The following is a 19235-nucleotide window of genomic DNA, read 5'->3' on the forward strand; positions in this document are numbered from 1 at the left end:
GGAGGATTTTTAGCAGAGGTCAGGGGTTCTTTTGCTGTGATTCCTGTGCTGAAGGGAGTAGAAGGCCCTTGGGGTCCCTTCTGTTAAGATTATGATGTTCCATTCCACCTAAACAGATGTGTGGAGCTGTTGTATGTCACATGTCTGTTTACATTCCAGCACAGCTTGCTGGGAACTTCCGTTTGTGTATTACCTTATTTTTCGCTCTATAAGACGCACCTTTCCCCTCCTAAAAAGTAAGGGGAAATGTGTGTGCGTCTTATGGAGCGAATGCAGGCGGGAGGCTCTGCTCAGCGCTCCCTTTAAAGAGCCACATGGAGCATGTGTGCGGCTCTTCGGGGCTTTTTCCCGAGGAGGGAGAAGGGCTGCCCCGGCACACACGCTCCGCAAGCTCTTTAAAGGGAGCACGGCTCTTGGGGGAGCCTTAGCCGCGTGCAGCCTCTCCCAGGCAGGGGATGAAGGCTCCCCTTGCCCAGGAGAGGCTGCGCACGGCTAACACATAAGCCAGGACAGCCAGTGGGATCGCTGCTCTTCGATCCCACTTGCTGTCCTGGCTTCTGGGATTCAGAATATTTTTTTTTCTTGTTTTCCTCCTCCAAAAACTAGGTCCGTCTTATGGTCTGATGCGTCTTATAGAGTGAAAAAATACGGTACTTTTGCTTTGTGCTTGCTGCTTTTTGCTTGAACACGAAAGAGAGTAGACATGTTTTCTTTGTCCTGAACTATGCTGAATAAAATGCTGTAAATATGCTTAGATATGTCTCTGTCCACCACTTCCGTTGTGAAGAGTTATTCACTCTGCTGATTAGAGCGTGCTCAAGTTTCTAAAGGCTTCTGAAGCGATGAGTCACTGATTGATGCTGTTCCAAGGGAGACTGGATTTTGCCCGGCTGCCAGCCAGTGGGCTGGAGCCAGCTGGGGGCCTGCGAGTTGCCCCCGTTCCCTGGACGCATCCCAACACCTTCCTGCTCAATGGTTCTGTGATTCCATGAAATGACACCCAACTATATTCCACCTGCCCCCATCCAGAAATACTCAGTGAGCCTCTCCTTTTAGTCTTAGGTGGACAATTGGGAGCCACCTAGTCCGGCCTCCTGTTCTCATAATGGCCACCCAGATGTCCCCCAGGGAACCCCAAAAGTGGCACCCGAGCACAACCTCCTCACCTCATCAAAGACGGGGCAGTTCCCTTTTCGGATCCTGGTCCTCTTGGTCTGCCCGGCGGCCGTGACCTTCACCACAGACTTGATGTTGACTCCAGGAAGCTGCCGGCCTTCAATGACTCGCACCCGGATCTGGAAACCGCAAAGTTGCAGAAGAAGCAGGTTGCCATCAACATCCTCAGGGACTCCCGAGGCTGAGTCGGTTCCCCAAAAGGAGAACATCGGAAGAGCCCAGGGACAGCTGGATCAGTCCAAAGGAGGCCCATACCATCTCTTGGTATGCCCCGCAGAGGACCTTCAGGTCCACAAATAACACCTTGGAGGTCCCGAGCCTCAAGGGGGTTAGATTGGTCTCAGTTAGGGCCAGGGCCTTTTCAGTACTGGCCCCGACTTGGTGGAACACTCTGTCCCAAGAGACTAGGGCCCTGCGGGACTTGACATCTTTCCTCAGGGCCTGCAAGACAGAGCTGTTCCACCTGGCCTTTGGTTTGGACTCAGTCTGACCCTTGTTTCCCTCCCCTTATGGTTTTGACTTTTAAAACGAGGCTGCATTTTAAATTGCATTTTAATTTGTTTTCTTTTTTTCCTCTTATTATGTTTTTACTGAAATTTTATTGGTGTTAGCTGCCCTGAGCCCGGCCCTGGACGGGGAGGGTGGGGCATAAATAAATTATTTTATCATCATCATCATCATCATCATCATCATTATTATCTAGTTCCACATCCTGTTCTCCAGTCAGATTTCCATTCGGAGACGCCAGGTTGACCCCAAGATTCAGGGGGCCCGGCGTGCACTGAACACATGTGACATCGTGCACACGCAATGTGCATGCGGTAGAAGAGAACAAGTGCTCTGGAGGTGCCAGCCCCTGGACATGTGACGTGCACCGTGCGTCACACACACAATGTCGTACACATGCAATGCATGCAGAGCCACCTCAAGACCGAAGGGGCCCAAATGTGGAGGGAGCCAAGGTGCCTTGGGCACCCTAGAGTTGTTCAACTGAAAAAAGTATTGATTGAAGAGATTCATAAGGACCAAGCGGGCTTTCTACCGGGAAGACATCTATCTGACAATTTGAGGAATATAATTGACATTTTGGAAAAGCTAGAAGTGAATATAAACACTAAAGCAGTTCTGATATTTGTGGATGCGGAGAAAGCTTTTGACAATATTTCTTGGTGTTTTATGAAAAAGAACTTACAGGGTATGGGGGTAGGCCAAGGTTTTGAGAATGGTATAGGTGCAATATATTCTGAACAAAAGGCTAAATTAATTGTAAATAATGTGGTTACGGAACAATTTGAGATAGAAAAAGGGACACGACAGGGGTGCCCAATTTCCCCATTGCTTTTTATATCGGTCCTGGAGGTCCTGCTGAATATGATTAGAAGGGACCGGTTGGTTAAAGGTATACAGGTCGGAGCTAAACAGTATAAACTGAGAGCATTTGCAGATGACCTAGTTTTGACGCTACAGGAGCCAGAATCTAGTACTAAGAGAGTTTTAGAACTAATTCAAGAATTTGGTCAGGTGGCAGGATTTAAACTGAATAAGTCAAAAACTAAGGTTCTAGAGAAAAATCTAACATTGACTGAAAGAGAGAAGTTTCAGAATGAAACAGGTTTGACTGTGGTGAAGAAAGTGAAATACCTGGGGATTAACATGACAGCTAAAAATGGGAATTTGTTTAAAGATAACTATGAAAAATGTTGGATGGAAGTGAAAAAAGATTTAGAAATTTGGTCAAATTTGAAGCTTTCCTTGTTGGGTCGAATTGCAGTTATAAAGATGAATGTATTGCCTAGAATGTTGTTTTTATTTCAAACATTGCAAATCGTGGACAAGATGGACTGTTTCAAGAAGTGGCAGAAAGATATTTCTAGATTTGTCTGGCAGGGCAAGAAGCCCAGAATAAAATTTAAGATATTAACTGATGCAAAGGAAAGGGGTGGATTTGCCCTGCCAGACTTTAAACTTTATTATGAATCAGCAGCGTTCTGCTGGTTGAAAGACTGGCTGCTTCTTGAGAACACAGACATTTTGGATTTAGAAGGTTTTAACAACATTTTTGGGTGGCATGCATATTTGTGGTATGACGAGGTTAAAGTACATAAAGCATTTAAAAACCATATTGCCAGGAAAGCATTGTTTAATGTGTTGATTAGATACAAGGACTTATTGGAGAATAAAACCCCAAGGTGGTTGTCACCAATGGAAGCAAAAGCTCAAAAAAAGCTCAATATGGAGGCCAAATGGGCGAAATATTGGGAAATTTTGGAACAAGAAGGAGATAGACTGAAACTGCAGAGTTTTGAGAAATTAAAAGATAAAGTGCGAGATTGGCTTCATTATTATCAGATAATGGAGGCTTACAATTTAGATAAGAAAGTCGGCTTCCAGGTGGAAAAATCTAAATTGGAAACAGAATTGTTAGAATCCAAAACTAAGATTCTGTCAAAAATGTATAACTTGCTGTTGAAATGGAACACTCAGGATGAGACGGTCAAATCTGCAATGATTAAATGGGCACAAGATGTTGGACATAACATTATGTTTGCTGACTGGGAACAGTTGTGGACCACAGGTATGAAATTTACGGTATGTAATGCCTTAAGAGAAAATGTTATGAAAATGATATACAGGTGGTACATGACCCCAGTCAAGCTTGCAAAAATTTACCATTTGCCCGATAATAAATGTTGGAAATGTAAAGAAAATGAAGGTACATTCTTTCACCTTTGGTGGACATGCCCTAGGATTAAGGCTTTCTGGGAAATGATCTATAATGAATTGAAAAAGGTATTTAAATATACCTTTCTGAAGAAACCAGAGGCTTTTCTCCTGGGCATGGTCGACCAATTGGTGCCAAAGAAGGATAGAACTTTCTTTATGTATGCTACAACAGCAGCAAGAATACTCATTGCAAAGTACTGGAAGACACAAGATTTACCCACTCTGGAAGAATGGCAGATGAAGATGATTGACTGTATGGGATTGGCAGAAATGACTGGCAGAATCCGTGACCAGGGAGAAGAGTCGGCGGAAGAAGATTGGAAGAAATTCAAGGACTATTTACAGAAATATTGTAAAATTAACGAATGTTGAATGATGTCGGATAGAAATTAAGAGGTTTTTAGCTGTAATGTTGTGGGTGATATGGGGGGGGAAGGGTATAGAATTAGGTTAAAAATTACTGATAAGGATTTGCTGAACTAACAATTTGAATTGGAATACAAGAAGGGGAGGTATGAGGAGGTCAGGGAAATATGTTATGGGAAAATAAGTATTGTGAACTTTATGTGTTTTTAAACTTTTTTTCTTTTTTCTTTTTGGATTTTTCTTGTATTAAATTGGAAAACTTTAATAAATATCTTTTTTTAAAAAATAGAGTTGTTCAACCTGTTCCCACTGGAAACCCGCAAGCGGGATTCAAGCAGAATAATAATAATAATAGTAGTAATAATAATAATATTTTATTTATATCCCGCCCTCCCCAGCCGAAGCCGGGCTCAGAGTGGCTAACAACAATAAAAGTAACACAGCATTCTCAATTCAATTCATTCTAAAATCAATTCAGAATCAAATTAATGGCAACCATTGGGCCAGAGTTCTGTGAGGATTATCAAAGGAGGGGGGTCAGACTGTGCCTTGGCCAAAGGCCTGGTGGAACAGCTCTGTCTTGCAGGCCCTGCGGAAAGATGTCAAGTCCCGCAGGGCCCTAGTCTCTTGGGACAGAGCGTTCCACTAGATTGGAGCCACAGCCGAAAAGGCCCTGGCTCTCTTGAGGCCAGCCTAACCTCCCTGTGGCCCGGCATCTCCACGATGTTTTCGTTGGAAGACCGTAAGATCCTCCGTGGGACATACCAGGAGAAGTGGTCCCATAGGTACAAGGATCCTAGGCCATATAGAAGGTCAAAACCAGCACCTTAAACCTGACCCTGTACTCCACCGGGAGCCAGTACAGCTGGTATAGCACTGGGTGAATGGGATCCTGCGGCAAGGACCCCGTAAGGAGCCTCACCGTGGCAATCTGCACCCGCTGGAGTTTCTGGGTCAGCTTCAAGGGCAGCCCCCCTGCAATTCCCAACCTCTGGCATCCAGGGACATTTACAGCTTCTGACAAGGGAGGGAATAGTAGCCTTTGTGGTTAGCAGCCACTGAAAGCCTCGGCTACTCCCCAAACTTTTCCAAGCTCCTTTCCAAGCTGGCAGCCAGACAAATTCTGCAAGTTCAACTAACGCCGCCTTGTGCAAAGAAGGATCTCCTTTGATCTGGGCTCATCTTGCATAGCATACTTCTGCCTCAGGGCCAGAGGTTTGGCCAAGAGGAGGAGGGACAGCAGAGTCTGCAAGTCCGGGTGCAGGGGGGGGCGATCTGGGGAGAGGGCGCTTGATCACCTGGAAGTCTTGCGGCTTGTTGGACAGGAGCTTTTTAGAGGCGGCTCTCCTCCTCTTGGTCCCGTGGACCACGTGCGATGGGGGCTTCTTGGGCAGGGAGACTTGATCCGGCGCAGAGGGGCCCGTGGAACGATCAGCTTCATCGCCTGTCCCAAGGGGGTCTTCAGACTCTTCCTCGCCGGCCGTATCTGGAGGGAACAGGAAACAGGGTTGTTCTGAAAGCAGCAGTTCCCAAACCTTTGGGCGTCCCCTCGGTACCACAGCCTCATTCCCACCACCCTGTAAAAAGCATACCGTATTTTTCGCTCTATAAGACACACCAGACCATAAGACGCACCTAGTTTTTGGAAGAGGAAAACAGCGCTGTGATCCCACTGGCTGTACTGGCTTATGGATAGCTACACTCCCTTTAAATAGCGTACGGAGTATGTGTGTGGCTCTTGGGGGCTCCACATGGCTCTTTAAACGGAGTGCTGAGCAGAGCCTCCCGCCTGCATTCGCTCCATAAGACGCACACACATTTCCCCTTGCATTTTAGGAGGGGGAAAGTGTGTCTTATAAAGCGAAAAATACGGTAATTCAGAATAGCTGAACAATGTAATAAATAAATAGAAACCAGAGTAGGACATGAGGGAAACTGTCTCGTACTGACCTGTCACCATGTCCAGCTCAACGGGGGTTGGATTTGGCTCTGGGGGGGCAGGAGGCGGAAACAAAGGAGCAGCCCCAGGAGGCGGGACGTAGGAGGCTTGCAGGATGAGACACGCCTGAGGAGGAAAGAAGATGCCTGATGGAAGTGGGGTGCTCTGAGCCTTGACACAGCAGCACACCAGGGTGCTCCCTCCAAATCCTGGTGAGGCTCAGGTTTGCAGGAGGGCAATTGTGGTCTGCAAAGCAATGTCCTGGTTCACACACAACACTAAGACAAACCATTGCTTTCTTCTGCAAAGTTTGGGTTGCTTTCCAGCTGTTCTTTGCTCTATCGCTTGTTGAGCATCTGAAGCTCAGGGGGTTGTCAAACAACCTGCGGACAAGGAAGTGTTCTGGGTTCACAGGTAACACCAAGCCATGGTTAACACAAACCATGGTTTCGAGTGAATTGTTCAGCTGTGGGGCAGGATTCCAGTGATTAAGCAAACCAGGGTGTTAGTTGCAAACCAGTAAACCTTAGTTTAGTAAGTCCCAGCTTGGTGTTATTTGCAAACCAGGCCAGTCACTTTATTTTTTTTATTTTTTATTTTTAATGATCCTTCCGCAGAGGCCAGTCACTTTAATTGCCTTCATGCAAGTAATGTCTTGCTGAGTTTGGCCTTCAAAGTAGCTTCTCCCAGGTGCAAAACTGATCTCATTTTGCAACCAAAAGAGAAGCAACAGTGCTGTTCACTTTGGGTGGGAAATATAAAATCTAGCCAGCTGGAAGCATTCTAAGACACAACCCAATTGCAGATCTTGGTATGCCTCTTTTATTTTTACCATCAGATGTGATTCAGCAGCCGGCCACTAAGGGGCAGCCCTCAACCACTCATATCAAGGCCCAGCAATTCAAGATTGTATCAGCAGGCAGATTCCCAAATCCTGCGACTTTGGCGCAGTATCGTTTGCAGGCTGCCTCCCACCGGTGATGGATAATTTCCTAGCTGTGCAAACAATTCAGCAGCAGAATTCCCAGCAAGGAAATGAGACAGAGTCGCCTTCTTTGACCCTGAAGGTTTCCGAAGAAAAACTTGACTGGAATAATCTCTCAGCGATGCTTCCAAGGAACGTGATTCTGGCCACTTGGCCAGAGATTTTGCTCCTTCACCGAAGACCCTGAGAAGCAGGAGGCTCAAACCGTGAAGCTCTAAGGTCCAGGAGCCTGATTTCCAAAGCTCTTTTCATACAGGAGATCTGGGGAGCCCTGACGTAGGATCCGAGCAAAGACCCAGGGCCGTCTTTACCCGGCAGTGCAAGGGGTGCGGGGCACCCAGGTGTCAAATTCTGCTTTTCCATGTGATGCAGGAAACAACCTCACCAGACAATGGAACAGCTCTTTTCTTATTTTTGTGGCTGAGATCTCCTGAGTGACACAGGCACCGTTAGGCAGTTCAATGCACATGCATACTCTGTCCATTTCCCTCTCTCCCACCCACCCTTCCAGGCAGCCCCGGCCCCAGGCAAGCCATGCTATGCCACTGCTTTTACTCAGTCCGATCTCACTAATGTCTACGCATTCACAGATCCACCCGGTCTACTGCCCTTAGTGACACAAGACCCCCATAAAAGTGCATGGTCTAAAACTGCGTGCACCAAAAACTCCTCTCCTGTGGACTCCACCCACATCAGCTTCCCACAACGGGCTTTATTAAAGCAAAAAGGCTAATTGGACAGCGTCTGAAGGACTTAGAGCAACAGAACGACCTTGGTATGCCTCCCCCCCCCCTTCTCAGTTTGATTCCCTGGCACCATATTTGCATAAATTAACCATCCCAAAATACAGATGTGCCTTCACACTGGCCAGATTGGATGTGATGCCCTCTGCCGTACTTGAGGGCAGATACCAAAAGATTCCAACTGAGAAACAACTCTGCCCCTGTGGAGATGGCAGTCTGGAAACAGTGGCTCATGCTCTCCTGTCCTGTCCCCTTTACAAAGATCTGAGGAATGAGATCATTACCCCACTCTTACTTACCATCCCAGGCCGCCCATCTGAGGCCACATTGTTCTTTCTTTTATCAGATCAAAATGATCAGACAACAGCAAAGATTGCTAGGTTTATCGAGGGTGCAAGGAGATTAAGTGCCACTATCTGAACAATGGTCATGAAATTAAAAGACGCCTGCTCCTTGAGAGAAAGGCAATGGCAAACCTAGACAGCATCTTAAAAAGCAGAGACATCACCTTGCCAACAAAGGTCCGTATAGTTAAAGCCATGGTTTTCCCAGTAGTGATGTATGGAAGTGAGAGCTGGACCATAAAGAAGGATGATTGCCAAAGAATTGATGGTTTTGAATTATGGTGCTGGAGGAGACTCTTGAGAGTCCCATGGACTGCAAGAAAATCAAACGCATCCATTCTTAAGGAAATTAGCCCTGAGTGTTCACTGGAAGGACAGATCGTGAAGCTGAGGCTCCAATACTTTGGCCACCTCATGAGAAGAGAAGACTCCCTGGGAAAGACCCTGAAGTTGGGAAAGATGGAGGGCACAAGGAGAAGGGGATGACAAAGGACGAGATGGTTGGACAGTGTTCTCGAAGCTACCAGTATGATTTTGACCAAACTGCGGGAGGCAGTGGAAGTCAGGAGTGCCTGGCGTGCTCTGGTCCAGGGGGTCACGAAGAGGCAGACACGACTAAACAACAACATCTGAACAATAATCTTGGTCATTTGATTGCCCTTTTTTACCCATTGTTGTCTTTTTAATTGTATATATTGCTTGTTTTATGTTGCTATGGCCGTTGGCTAATGCGAATAAAGTTTATCCATCTACGCATTCACAGAGGCTCCCCGGACTTTCAGGTGAGATGTTTCCAGCCATCACAGTTGTGGCCAAGGGTTGATAGGACTTGACTGAGAGTGTGCACAGCACCATCATCTGGTCAGTGGACTTCCCTTTCCTCCGGCTGCAAATCAGTGAGATGCACCACCAAGAAATGGACTTACCCCGGTGCTCTGCCCCTTGGCGTCCAGCAAGGGAGCGTTGAAGCTGGCTGCCAGGTTGGGAGATGCCAGGACGTCCCGCAGGGGCACATGGGTTTCGCCCAGGAACCTTTGAGAGAAAACAGAAGAAGAGGAGAAACTGTGAACAGGGAAGGACAAAAGTTCTCAGGGGGTTCAGAGCAGAGCTTGGGATATTGGTCACAATTAAAGCTCTCTTTAGAAGATGAAGAAAAGTTTAAAACTAGCATTTTAAATGCTGGATATCTCCATGGAAGAGGAAACAAGCTTGTTTTCTCCTGCTCTGGAGGGCAGGACCTGAACCCATGGCTTCAAGTTACAAGGTAGGAGATTCCAACTAAACATCAGTGTCATGGTTCACGGGTGATCGAAGTCCCGGCAGGGATCATCAGGACCGGGGGCAAAATGGTGGGGTGGGAGCAGGAACGGGGGTCCAGAAGCCAGGATTCAGGAAGCCGAGGGTCCGAGGGTCAGGAAGCAGGGAGTCAAGAAGCCGAGGTTCAAGGATCAGGAAGCAAGAAGCCAAACCCAGCAAGGCAGGGAACATGTTGCTGTGGCAAAGAGCTGAAGGAAAATGCTGACCTTATATCCCCTCCCAGCTCTTGCCACCAGGTGCTGTGAGTTACCAATCGGCCTCACCTGTGGGGTTGCACCTTGCCTCTTCAGAACAAACTTAGGAAGGCCCCAGTCCTGCAGAGTCGTATTGGTCACAAGGCCTGGCTCCTGCACGCACACCTGACAATCAGGAATTACTTTCTGACAGGAATCTCAACTAAAGCATCCATGACAGACGGCCATCCAGCCTCTGCCTAAAAACCTCCAAGGAAGGAGACTGCAAATGAAGACATATGTCCATGCCAAAACAATCAATCTGGAAAGCAGAACAGTGTTTAACTGTTCCAATGCCATCATTACGAATCATAATGAACGCACAACGCAAAGGATGATGGACTGGGAAGGGAATTCACTCTGCCATCATGCTGCATCCTCTTTAGTCATCTATTTGATATTATTATTATTATTATTATTATTATTATTACTACTACTACTACTACTACTACTACTACTACTACTATTTATATATCGCCCTATACCCGGAGGTCTCAGGACAGTTCACAAAAAAGATACTAAGCATGCAGTTGGTTAGTGCATGATGCTGATAATGCCAAGGTTTCAGGTTCGATCCCCATATGGGACAGCTGCACATTCCTGCCTTGCAGGGGGTTGGACTAGATGACCCTCAGGGTCCCTTCCAACTCTACAGTTCAAGGATTCTGTTTACCCAGAAGCAAGTCCCTCCAAGTTCAAGGGGACTGAGGTTCTGCAAAGGGTCTTTAAGAGGACTGCAGGCAGCCTTAATTTGCTGACAACAACCCATAAATCCTTTGGACCGATCCCTGTTTTCAGGCCGAACATCTGTTGCGCCACTTTGAGACACAATGCTCAACGCCAAAAGGAAAACCAGATAAGTTAACCATCCTGTCTTGAAGTTCCCTGGAGAGGTGGAGACCTTGCCAAGGAAACAGAGCTGCACTGGCTGGAGACTGACAAGCGGCGGGTGGAGCTGGACCCAATTTAAAAATAGGAAGGAGCAAATAGCCTTCCCAACACCTTCTTGGCAAAACATGCCCGGGGCCATAAAATCCCCATCTTGGAGAGTCTGCTCCAATGTCTCCCTCTCCACTTCCCCACATTGTCTCCGCAGGAGAGAGGGGCTTTTTTCCGTAGAAATCCCCTTCCTGCTCCTTCAGCTTCTGACGCAAAATGAATCATGACGCAGCTCGACTTCAGGCGAGGTGAGCCAAGGGGAAGCCCGGCTGACTCGAGTTTCGGAGGACACAACAGAAGAGCTTCAGAAAAACCTTTGGGCAAGATCTGGATAGCCAGAAGCGAGAGTCAGTGCATGCATGAGAGGGAACATCCTTCAGTGCTCCTGCACTTTGTCCATGCTCAGATGCTGGAGACAAGGAAGACAAGGGCCTTCTTTGTGGCTGCACCAAAAATGGAAGTTGCTTGGTCAAGACTCGCTTTCCTTTTTGAGGAGGATTAAATCAGGGTTTCCCAAACTGGGGTCTCCAGCTGTTTGGGGACTACAACTCCCATCATCCCTAGCTAGCAAGGCCAATGGTCAGGGATGATGGGAGGTGTAGTCCCCAAACAGCTGGAGATCCCAGTTTGGGAAACCCTGGATTAAATGAACTGGAGAAGAACCTGTCAAAGTGCCAGACTAGGGCTTGTGAGTACAGGGTTTGAATCCCCCGCTCAGCCATGGAGTTCACTGGGTATGACCTTGGGCCAGTCCCTATCTCTCCGCTTGAACTGCCTCAAAGGGTGGTTGTGGGGTTTCAATGAACAGGGAGAGAACCTCATATATGTTAATAATAATAATTTATTATTTACACCCCACCCATCTGGCTGAGTTTCTCCAGCCACTCTGGGCGGCTCCCAACACAACACTAAAAACAGAATAAACCACCAAACATTAAAAGCTTCCCTAAACAGGGCTGCCTTCAGATGTCTTCTAAATGTCAGATAGTTGTTTATTTCCTTGACATCTGATGGGAGGGCATTCCACAGGGCGGGCGCCACTACCGAGAAGGCCCTCTGCCTGGTTCCCTGTAACTTCACTTCTCGCAGGGAGGGAACCACCAGAAAGCCCTTGGCGCTGGACCCCAGTATCCGGGGTGGAGACACTTCTTCAGGTATACTGGGCCGAGGCTGTTTAGGGCTTTCAAGGTCAGCACCAACACTTTGAATTGTGCTCGGAAATGTACTGGGAGCCAGTGTAGGTCTCTCAGGACTGGTGTTATGTGGTCTCGGCAGCCGCTCCCAGTCACCAGTCTAGCTGCCGCATTCTGGATTAGTTGTAGTTTCCGGGTCACCTTCAAAGGTAGCCCCACGTAGAGCGCATTGCAGTAGTCCAAGCGGGAGATAACCAGAGCATGCACCACTCTGGTGAGACAGTCCGTGGGCAGGTAGGGTCTCATCCTGCGTACCAGATAGAGCTAGTAGACAGCGGCCCTGGACACTACCTGGAGCTCCTTGGAACTGGGATATAAATAAATGCAGTTTCTGAAGCGGTGGACAGAACCCTCAGATTTCTTCTGGACTTTTGAGGGTGCATAACTAGCATATGAAAACAGGATGATGAAAGCTGGCAAGGAGCGCCCTGGATGGTGGCCAAGGCGTCAGAGGGCAGTTCCAGACTTATCTTGGGTGGTGTCCTTTCCAGACCCCTATCAGGGAAAAGACAATAGCAATTCACCCTCTGCTCAGATTATAGGGAGGGGAGAATCTTCGCAAGGAAGTCCTGCTAGGAAAGTGGGACTAGCTTTCTCACTTTGGGGGCCTGAGAGCCCAGCAGCAGTGGGGTTGGCTGGACGAAAGAGAGAACTGGGGTGTATTTAATACAGCAGCACATGCAAAAGCTTGCAGAATCGTAGAACTGTAGGATGGGAAGGGAACTCCAAAGGTCATCTGGACCAACCCCACGCCATGCAGGAACCACAGCTGAAGAGTCCCCGGCAGATAGCTCTACAGCCTCTGTTTTAAAACCTCACAGGAAGCAGAGGCGGCCCCCTTCTGTGGGAGGCTGTTTCGCTCTTGAACAGCTCGAAGGAGCTCAAGGTGGCAAACATGGTTCTCCCTGCCCCCAATGAATCCCCATAACAACCCTGGGAAGGAGGTCAGGCTGAGAGGCGTTGGCTGGTTTGTGGTGGGAATGTAGAGAAATTAAAAATTTTGGGAAATGATATATAATGAATTGAAGAAAATGTTTAAAATGACATTTGTTTAAAAACTGTTAGGGATCGTAGGACAAGACCTGCCAAGGAAAATAAAGAATCTATTTATGTATGCAACAACAGCAGTAGCAAGAGTCTTGATAGCACAAGGATGGAAGAATGAGGAAACCCTGACAAAAGAACAGTAGCAAGAGAAATTGATGAACAATGCAGAGCTGGCTAAACTAGCATATAAATTGCGAGATAAGGACAACTGTGACTTCAGAGAAGAATGGGAACTCTTTACAAATTAATTAAAAAGACAACAAAATGAATTGGACTCCTTGTGTAAACATACACAAATTTATTGATTGTTAATATAGCAGACAGATAATATAAGGATTTATACAATTTTACAGTATGCAGAGAATAATATATGTTGAAAAATCAGAGGAGCTGAGGGATGTCTTGGGGGGGAGGGAGGGCTGGATGGGGAGGTGGGGGAAGGGGGAAAATAATGAATATGAGATGTTTTGATATTTTGATATGTTGAAATTGATAATAATTTTTTTTTTCAAAAAAAAGAGAGAGAGACTGTGGCTGGTCCCCAAGGTCCCAGCCTGTGAGCTTCACAGCTGGGTGGTGGAATTCGAACCCTGGTCTCTCCCTGGTCCAAGTCTGATGCCCAAACTGCTATAGCACCCTGCCTGCTTCCCCACTGCTGCATGTAACCCTAGAATGGTTATAAAAGAAGATAAAATATCCAGCTAATTTGATGTTGGCATGGGGGCAAAAATGCCCCCGGCCACTTCTCCTCTAGAGGTCTTTCCAATTTTGAGCATTAAGAAGATCTGACTGACATTAGGAGCCGCTCAACAGGAGGGCTGTGCAGTAAATCGCCATATCATTGAATACCGGTAATGAAATAAAGAACCTTTTAATGAGGGTGAAAGAGGAGAGTGCAAAATATGGTCTGAAGCTCAACATCAAAAAAACGAAGATCATGGCCACTGGGCCCATCACCTCCTGTCAAATAGAAGGGGAAGAAATGGAGGCAGTGAGAGATTTTACTTTCTTGGGCTCCATGATCACTGCAGATGGTGACAGCAGCCATGAAATTAAAAGACGCCTGCTCCTTGGGAGAAAAGCGATGACAAACCTAGACAGCATCTTAAAAGGCAGAGACATCACCTTGCCAACAAAGGTCCGTATAGTTAAAGCTATGGTTTTCTCAATAGTGATATATGGAAGTGAGAGCTGGACCATAAAGAAGGCTGATCGCTGAAGAATTGCTGCTTTTGAATTATGGTGCTGGAGGAGAGTCCCATGAACTGCAAGAAGATCAAACCTATCCATTCTGAAGGAAATCAGCCCTGAGTGCTCACTGGAAGGACAGATCCTGAAGCTGAGGCTCCAATACTTTGGCCACCTCATGAGAAGAGAAGACTCCCTGGAAAAGACCCTGATGTTGGGAAAGATGGAGGGCACAAGGAGAAGGGGACGACGGAGGACGAGATGGTGGGACAGTGTTCTCGAAGCTACCAGCATGAGGGAGGCAGTGGAAGACAGGAGGGCCTGGAAGAGTTTTTATTTTTATTTTTATTTTCTGGTGGTGTTTACATGGTTGGTTCCCCGTAAATAGCTTTCATCCATATTAAAAGGGAAAGGATGTTTTGTTTTGTTTTATCATTATTATTATTATTATTATTATTATTATTATTATTATTATTATTTAAAGGAGACTATCTTTTTGCTTTCTTTTTTGCCCTCCCTCCCTTTGATTAAAAGCGAAAGATTGGTGGGATGAGGGCTTTGGGGGGGGGATGGAGGGGAGAAGATTTAGCTGGCTGCCTTATGCTGAAATGGGAGGTGGGGTACTATGTGAGAATGATGGGGAGGGAAGCAGTGCAAGCAAATGCGTGTCTACTCACAAGCAAGCCCTACTGAATTCAATGAGGCTTACTCCCAGAAAAGTAGAAGTCTGTTTAGTTGAACTCAGTGGGGCTTTGGCATGCACAGATTCCACTTAGACCTCCAAGAGGGGAAGCAGATTCAACCTGACGAGTCTTAAATTAGTTGAGAATATATTAAATATATTATGTGGAAGTTTATTTAATATTTTTTATTAAATCTACCGCTTCCTTACACTTTAAGGCCCTTCACAGCCACAGGGAGCCTCATCAAGGCCCTCTGCCACCACAGATATATATCATGATATATCGAGATATCGTGATATTTAGCTGGTGATATATCGTGATGTATGTATCGACTATGCAAAAGCCCTTGACTGTGTTGACCACAGCAAACTATGGCAAGTTCTTAAAGAAATGGGAGTGCCTGATCACCTCATCTGTCTCCTGAGAAATCTCTATGTGGGACAAGAAGCTACAGTTAGAACTGGATATGGAACAACTGATTGGTTCAAAATTGGGAAAGGAGTACGACAAGGCTGTATTTTGTCTCCCTGCTTATTTAATTTATATGCAGAATACATCATGCGAAAGGCTGGGCTGGATGAATCCCAAGCTGGAATTAAGATTGCCGGAAGAAATATCAACAACCTCAGATATGCAGATGACACAACCTTGATGGCAGAAAGTGAGGAGGGATTAAAGAACCTTTTAATGAGGGTGAAAGAGGAGAGCGCAAAATATGGTCTGAAGCTCAACATCAAAAAAACGAAGATCATGGCCACTGGGCCCATCACCTCCTGGCAAATAGAAGGGGAAGAAATGGAGGCAGTGAGAGATTTGACTTTCTTGGGCTCCATGATCACTGCAGATGGTGTCAGCAGCCACGAAATTAAAAGACGCCTGCTTCTTGGGAGAAGGGCAATGACAGGCCTAGACAGCATCTTGAGAAGTAGAGACGTCACCTTGCCAACAAAGGTCCGTATAGTTAAAGCCATGGTTTTCCCAGTAGTGATGTATGGAAGTGAGAGCTGGACCATAAAGAAGGCTGATCGCCGAAGAATTGATGCTTTTGAATTATGGTGCTGGAGGAGACTCTTGAGAGTCCCATGGACTGCAAGAAGATCAAATGCATCCATTCTTAAGGAAATCAGACCTGAGTGCTCACTGGAAGGACAGATCCTGAAGCTGAGGCTCCAAGACTTTGGCCACCTCATGAGAAGAGAAGACTACCTGGGAAAGACCCTGAAGTTGGGAAAGATGGAGGGCACAAGGAGAAGGGGGCGACAGAGGACGAGATGGTTGGATAGTGTTTTCGAGGTTACCAGCATGAGTTTGACCAAACTGCGGGAGGTAGTGGAGGACAGAGGTGCCTGGCGTGCTCTGGTCCAGGGGGGCACGAAGAGTCGGACACGACTAAACGACTAAACAACAACATATCGTGATGTTGAAAACCAGATATCATCCAGCCCTGGTTGACAGTGGGATGGACTCCCTCAGAAGGCAGCCAGCCTCTCCATCCTTGGATGTTTTCAAGCAGGAGCTGGAGAACTCTCTGCCGGGGATTCTTTAGCTCTGGTTCCTGCATGGTGTGGGGTTGGGACAGATGCCCTTTGGGGGCCCCTTCCAATTCTACAATTCCACGATTCTCTTATTCTACCTTGGCAAGAACCACAATAACATTTACTAGCCAGCTTCATAATGCAAAGAGATCTGTGTGCTTCAATTAGGATTTAACGAACTCGGTTTCATCTTTTTGAAGGAACATCCATTTGTTGCCTGTCTCTTTTTCGGTCCCAATAGCCCTGGGTGCAACTTGCAGTCTTGTCCCCTTCCAATGGCTTTGGTTCCTGCTTTGCGGGAATTGCACAGCTGCCGTTCCTGCGTTGGAGGGGGTTGAGCTAGATGACCTTTGGCGATCCCTTCCAACTCTACCATTCCAATATTCGACGAAGGAGCGACATCCCTCCAATCATCCCCCCCCCCCCCAGACCTCGGGCACACAGCCAGACTTGAGGTCTCCGGATTCTCTTGCCCTGAATCATCCTTGCTATTCCTGGATATCCTCTTTCGAACAGTCCTCTTCTCTTCTCCCCTTCCCACCCGCCTAGCAGGGGCTGCTTTCTCAGAGCTGACACACTGAACTCTTGTGGCCGGCTCAGATTCTCTCTATGGTGCAACAAGAACCCCTTTTATGGGTGCGCCTGTTCAGCGCTCCAGGAACTCTTTGAGGAGACGAACCTTCCCGGGTGGCTCTTGCCACAAAAGCAACAGGGACCAGCCACTTGATGAGGCTCAGAGATCATGCAAGGAGCCACCCCTGACCTCTGCCACCATCTTCCCAGAAGCTCCTTCCCCCAAAGATACGATACGATAATCTTTATTGTCATTGTCCCATACAGAACAATGAAATTGAAAAAATCTGCATCAGACATTCAAAAACCAACAAGCCCGCTATCCCAGCTATCCCAGCCTGGATAGCCCCCTTAAAATACCCCATAATTAAATGCAATATACCGGTACTCCCATAGAGACTCCTTACACTGCGTTTAAAACCAAAATCGCATTTGTGTAGAAACTGTTTCTCAGGCGGCTAGTCCTAGTCTTTATAACCCTGGACCTTCTTCCAGAAGGCAGAAGCTGAAAGAGATCATTTCCGGGGTGCGCACTATCCTGCGCTATCTCTGCAGCTTTCTTATGGCACCTGGAAGCATAGATTTGATCCAAGGTAGGAAGAGTGCACCCAAATAGTCTCTCCACAGTCTTTACAACCCAGGACAGCACTGTTTTTTCCCTGACTGCGCAGCTCCCAAACCACACACACAGACCATAAGTTAATACACTCTCAACAGTACAATGGTAAAATGTCATCAACAGGTCCTTTGAGAAATTGTTTTTCCGGAGGATTCTCAGAAAATATAACCTCCGCTGTGCTCTCTTCATCAGGTCTTTGCTGTTTTCTCCCCAGGTTAGGTCATCTCTCAACTCCATTCCCAGCAATCGAAACACCGAGACCTCTTCCACACACTTCCCCTCAATAATGAGTGGCTGAATATTCAATTTACATTTCCTAAAGTCCACAATAATCTCTAGCGAGGTCGAGCCTGGCTGAGCTTGCAAAGTGGGAAGTTACTCTATACACGTTTAAGAGTCTAGTTGCCTATGAGACCCATTAGAGTGTCAGACTAGAACCTGCGAGACCTGGGTTCGAATCCTCCATCTGGCCATGAAGCTCACTGGGCGATCTTGAGGGCTAGTCACTCACTCTCAGCCTATCCTACCTGACTGGGTTGTTGTTGGGGGGGGGTGAAATGAGGAGGGGGAGAGAACCATTCTAAAACTGGTAGCAGAACATCTTGCTGGGACTGTCAACAATACCATGTTCATCACAACGTTGCCATTCCCATCTGTTTTTGTCCAGAGAACACCTTGTACACACAAACGTAATTCTCTGAAAGTCCCTTTTCCACACACACACACACACACACCCCAGAGGTCAGCTTGGGTGGATCTACACACGGGGGGGAAACGCTATAAATAAGTCAGAAATTAAATCATTATAACAAAGGGGGGGGGATGCTATGGGAAATCGCAAATAATTTTTTTTTTACTCTACAGCACCATTTGGTGTTGCCTGTTTATAACGCATTCAAAACACTGTCAGACGCAGTGTTGCTCTTATGCCGTTGAGGATTAAACAGACAGATGGACAGACAGACAGACAGACAGACAGACAGACAGACAGACAGAGAAAGAGTAAATTGAATCAGGTGCTAAGTTTCCTGGAATGACCCAAGCAACTAACGACTCCTTCCAGACACAACAACTAATGTCCAGTTTTCTTTCTTGCAGGGTTAGACTTTGGAACTCTCTCCCACAAGAGGCAAGGATGGCTACCAACCTGAATGGCTTGAAAAGAGACTAGACAAATTCGCAGAGGAGAGACTCTGAGCCACAATGGCTCTGCTCTGCCTCAGTTGGAAATTGAGGCTAGATATCCCCCTGGGACAAGAGCCTTGGCCACTTCAGACAAACAAGAGGCAGAGGCTTCCGATTCTACCCTGCATCTATCCTCAACTGGGACGTTGGTCAGAACTTAGCCAAAGGCAACCATCCTGCCCCTCAGCCAGGAAAAAGCAAAGGCCAGCCAAACACCATTCCCTGCTCCTCATAGTGGGTCCTGATCAAGCGCATGGATCCACAGGATCCCCTGGCAGATGCAAACTCGGCGCAAGGTCACACTGTTCCCATCAACTGCATCAGAACCTTGGGAACTTTCTCTTAGAAAGGAAGTGAAGCTGAAAGCAGGAAAAGCCTGTGAAGGTGATGGACTACATGGAATTGGCAGAAATGACTGGCAGAATCCGAGACCAGGGAGAAGAGTC

The 19235-nt window shown here is 47.0% G+C and overlaps 1 protein-coding gene across 8 annotated transcripts in view; it reads right to left on the reverse strand.

The window, feature by feature from the left end:
• Window positions 1-19235, reverse strand: part of DYSF (dysferlin) — a 187337-nt gene that overhangs the window by 146388 nt on the left and 21714 nt on the right. For all 8 annotated transcript variants that reach the window (XM_077933691.1, XM_077933693.1, XM_077933695.1 and 5 more), the window contains exons 4-7: window positions 9204-9309; window positions 6217-6331; window positions 5565-5752; window positions 1167-1295 (exon numbers count right to left, since the gene is read on the reverse strand). In XM_077933691.1, the coding sequence (XP_077789817.1) occupies window positions 1167-1295; window positions 5565-5752; window positions 6217-6331; window positions 9204-9309 (538 nt within the window). The remainder of the gene's footprint in view (window positions 1-1166; window positions 1296-5564; window positions 5753-6216; window positions 6332-9203; window positions 9310-19235) is intronic.

The sequence above is a fragment of the Podarcis muralis genome, chromosome 9, assembly GCF_964188315.1.
Source record: "Podarcis muralis chromosome 9, rPodMur119.hap1.1, whole genome shotgun sequence".
Lineage (NCBI taxonomy): Eukaryota > Metazoa > Chordata > Lepidosauria > Squamata > Lacertidae > Podarcis > Podarcis muralis.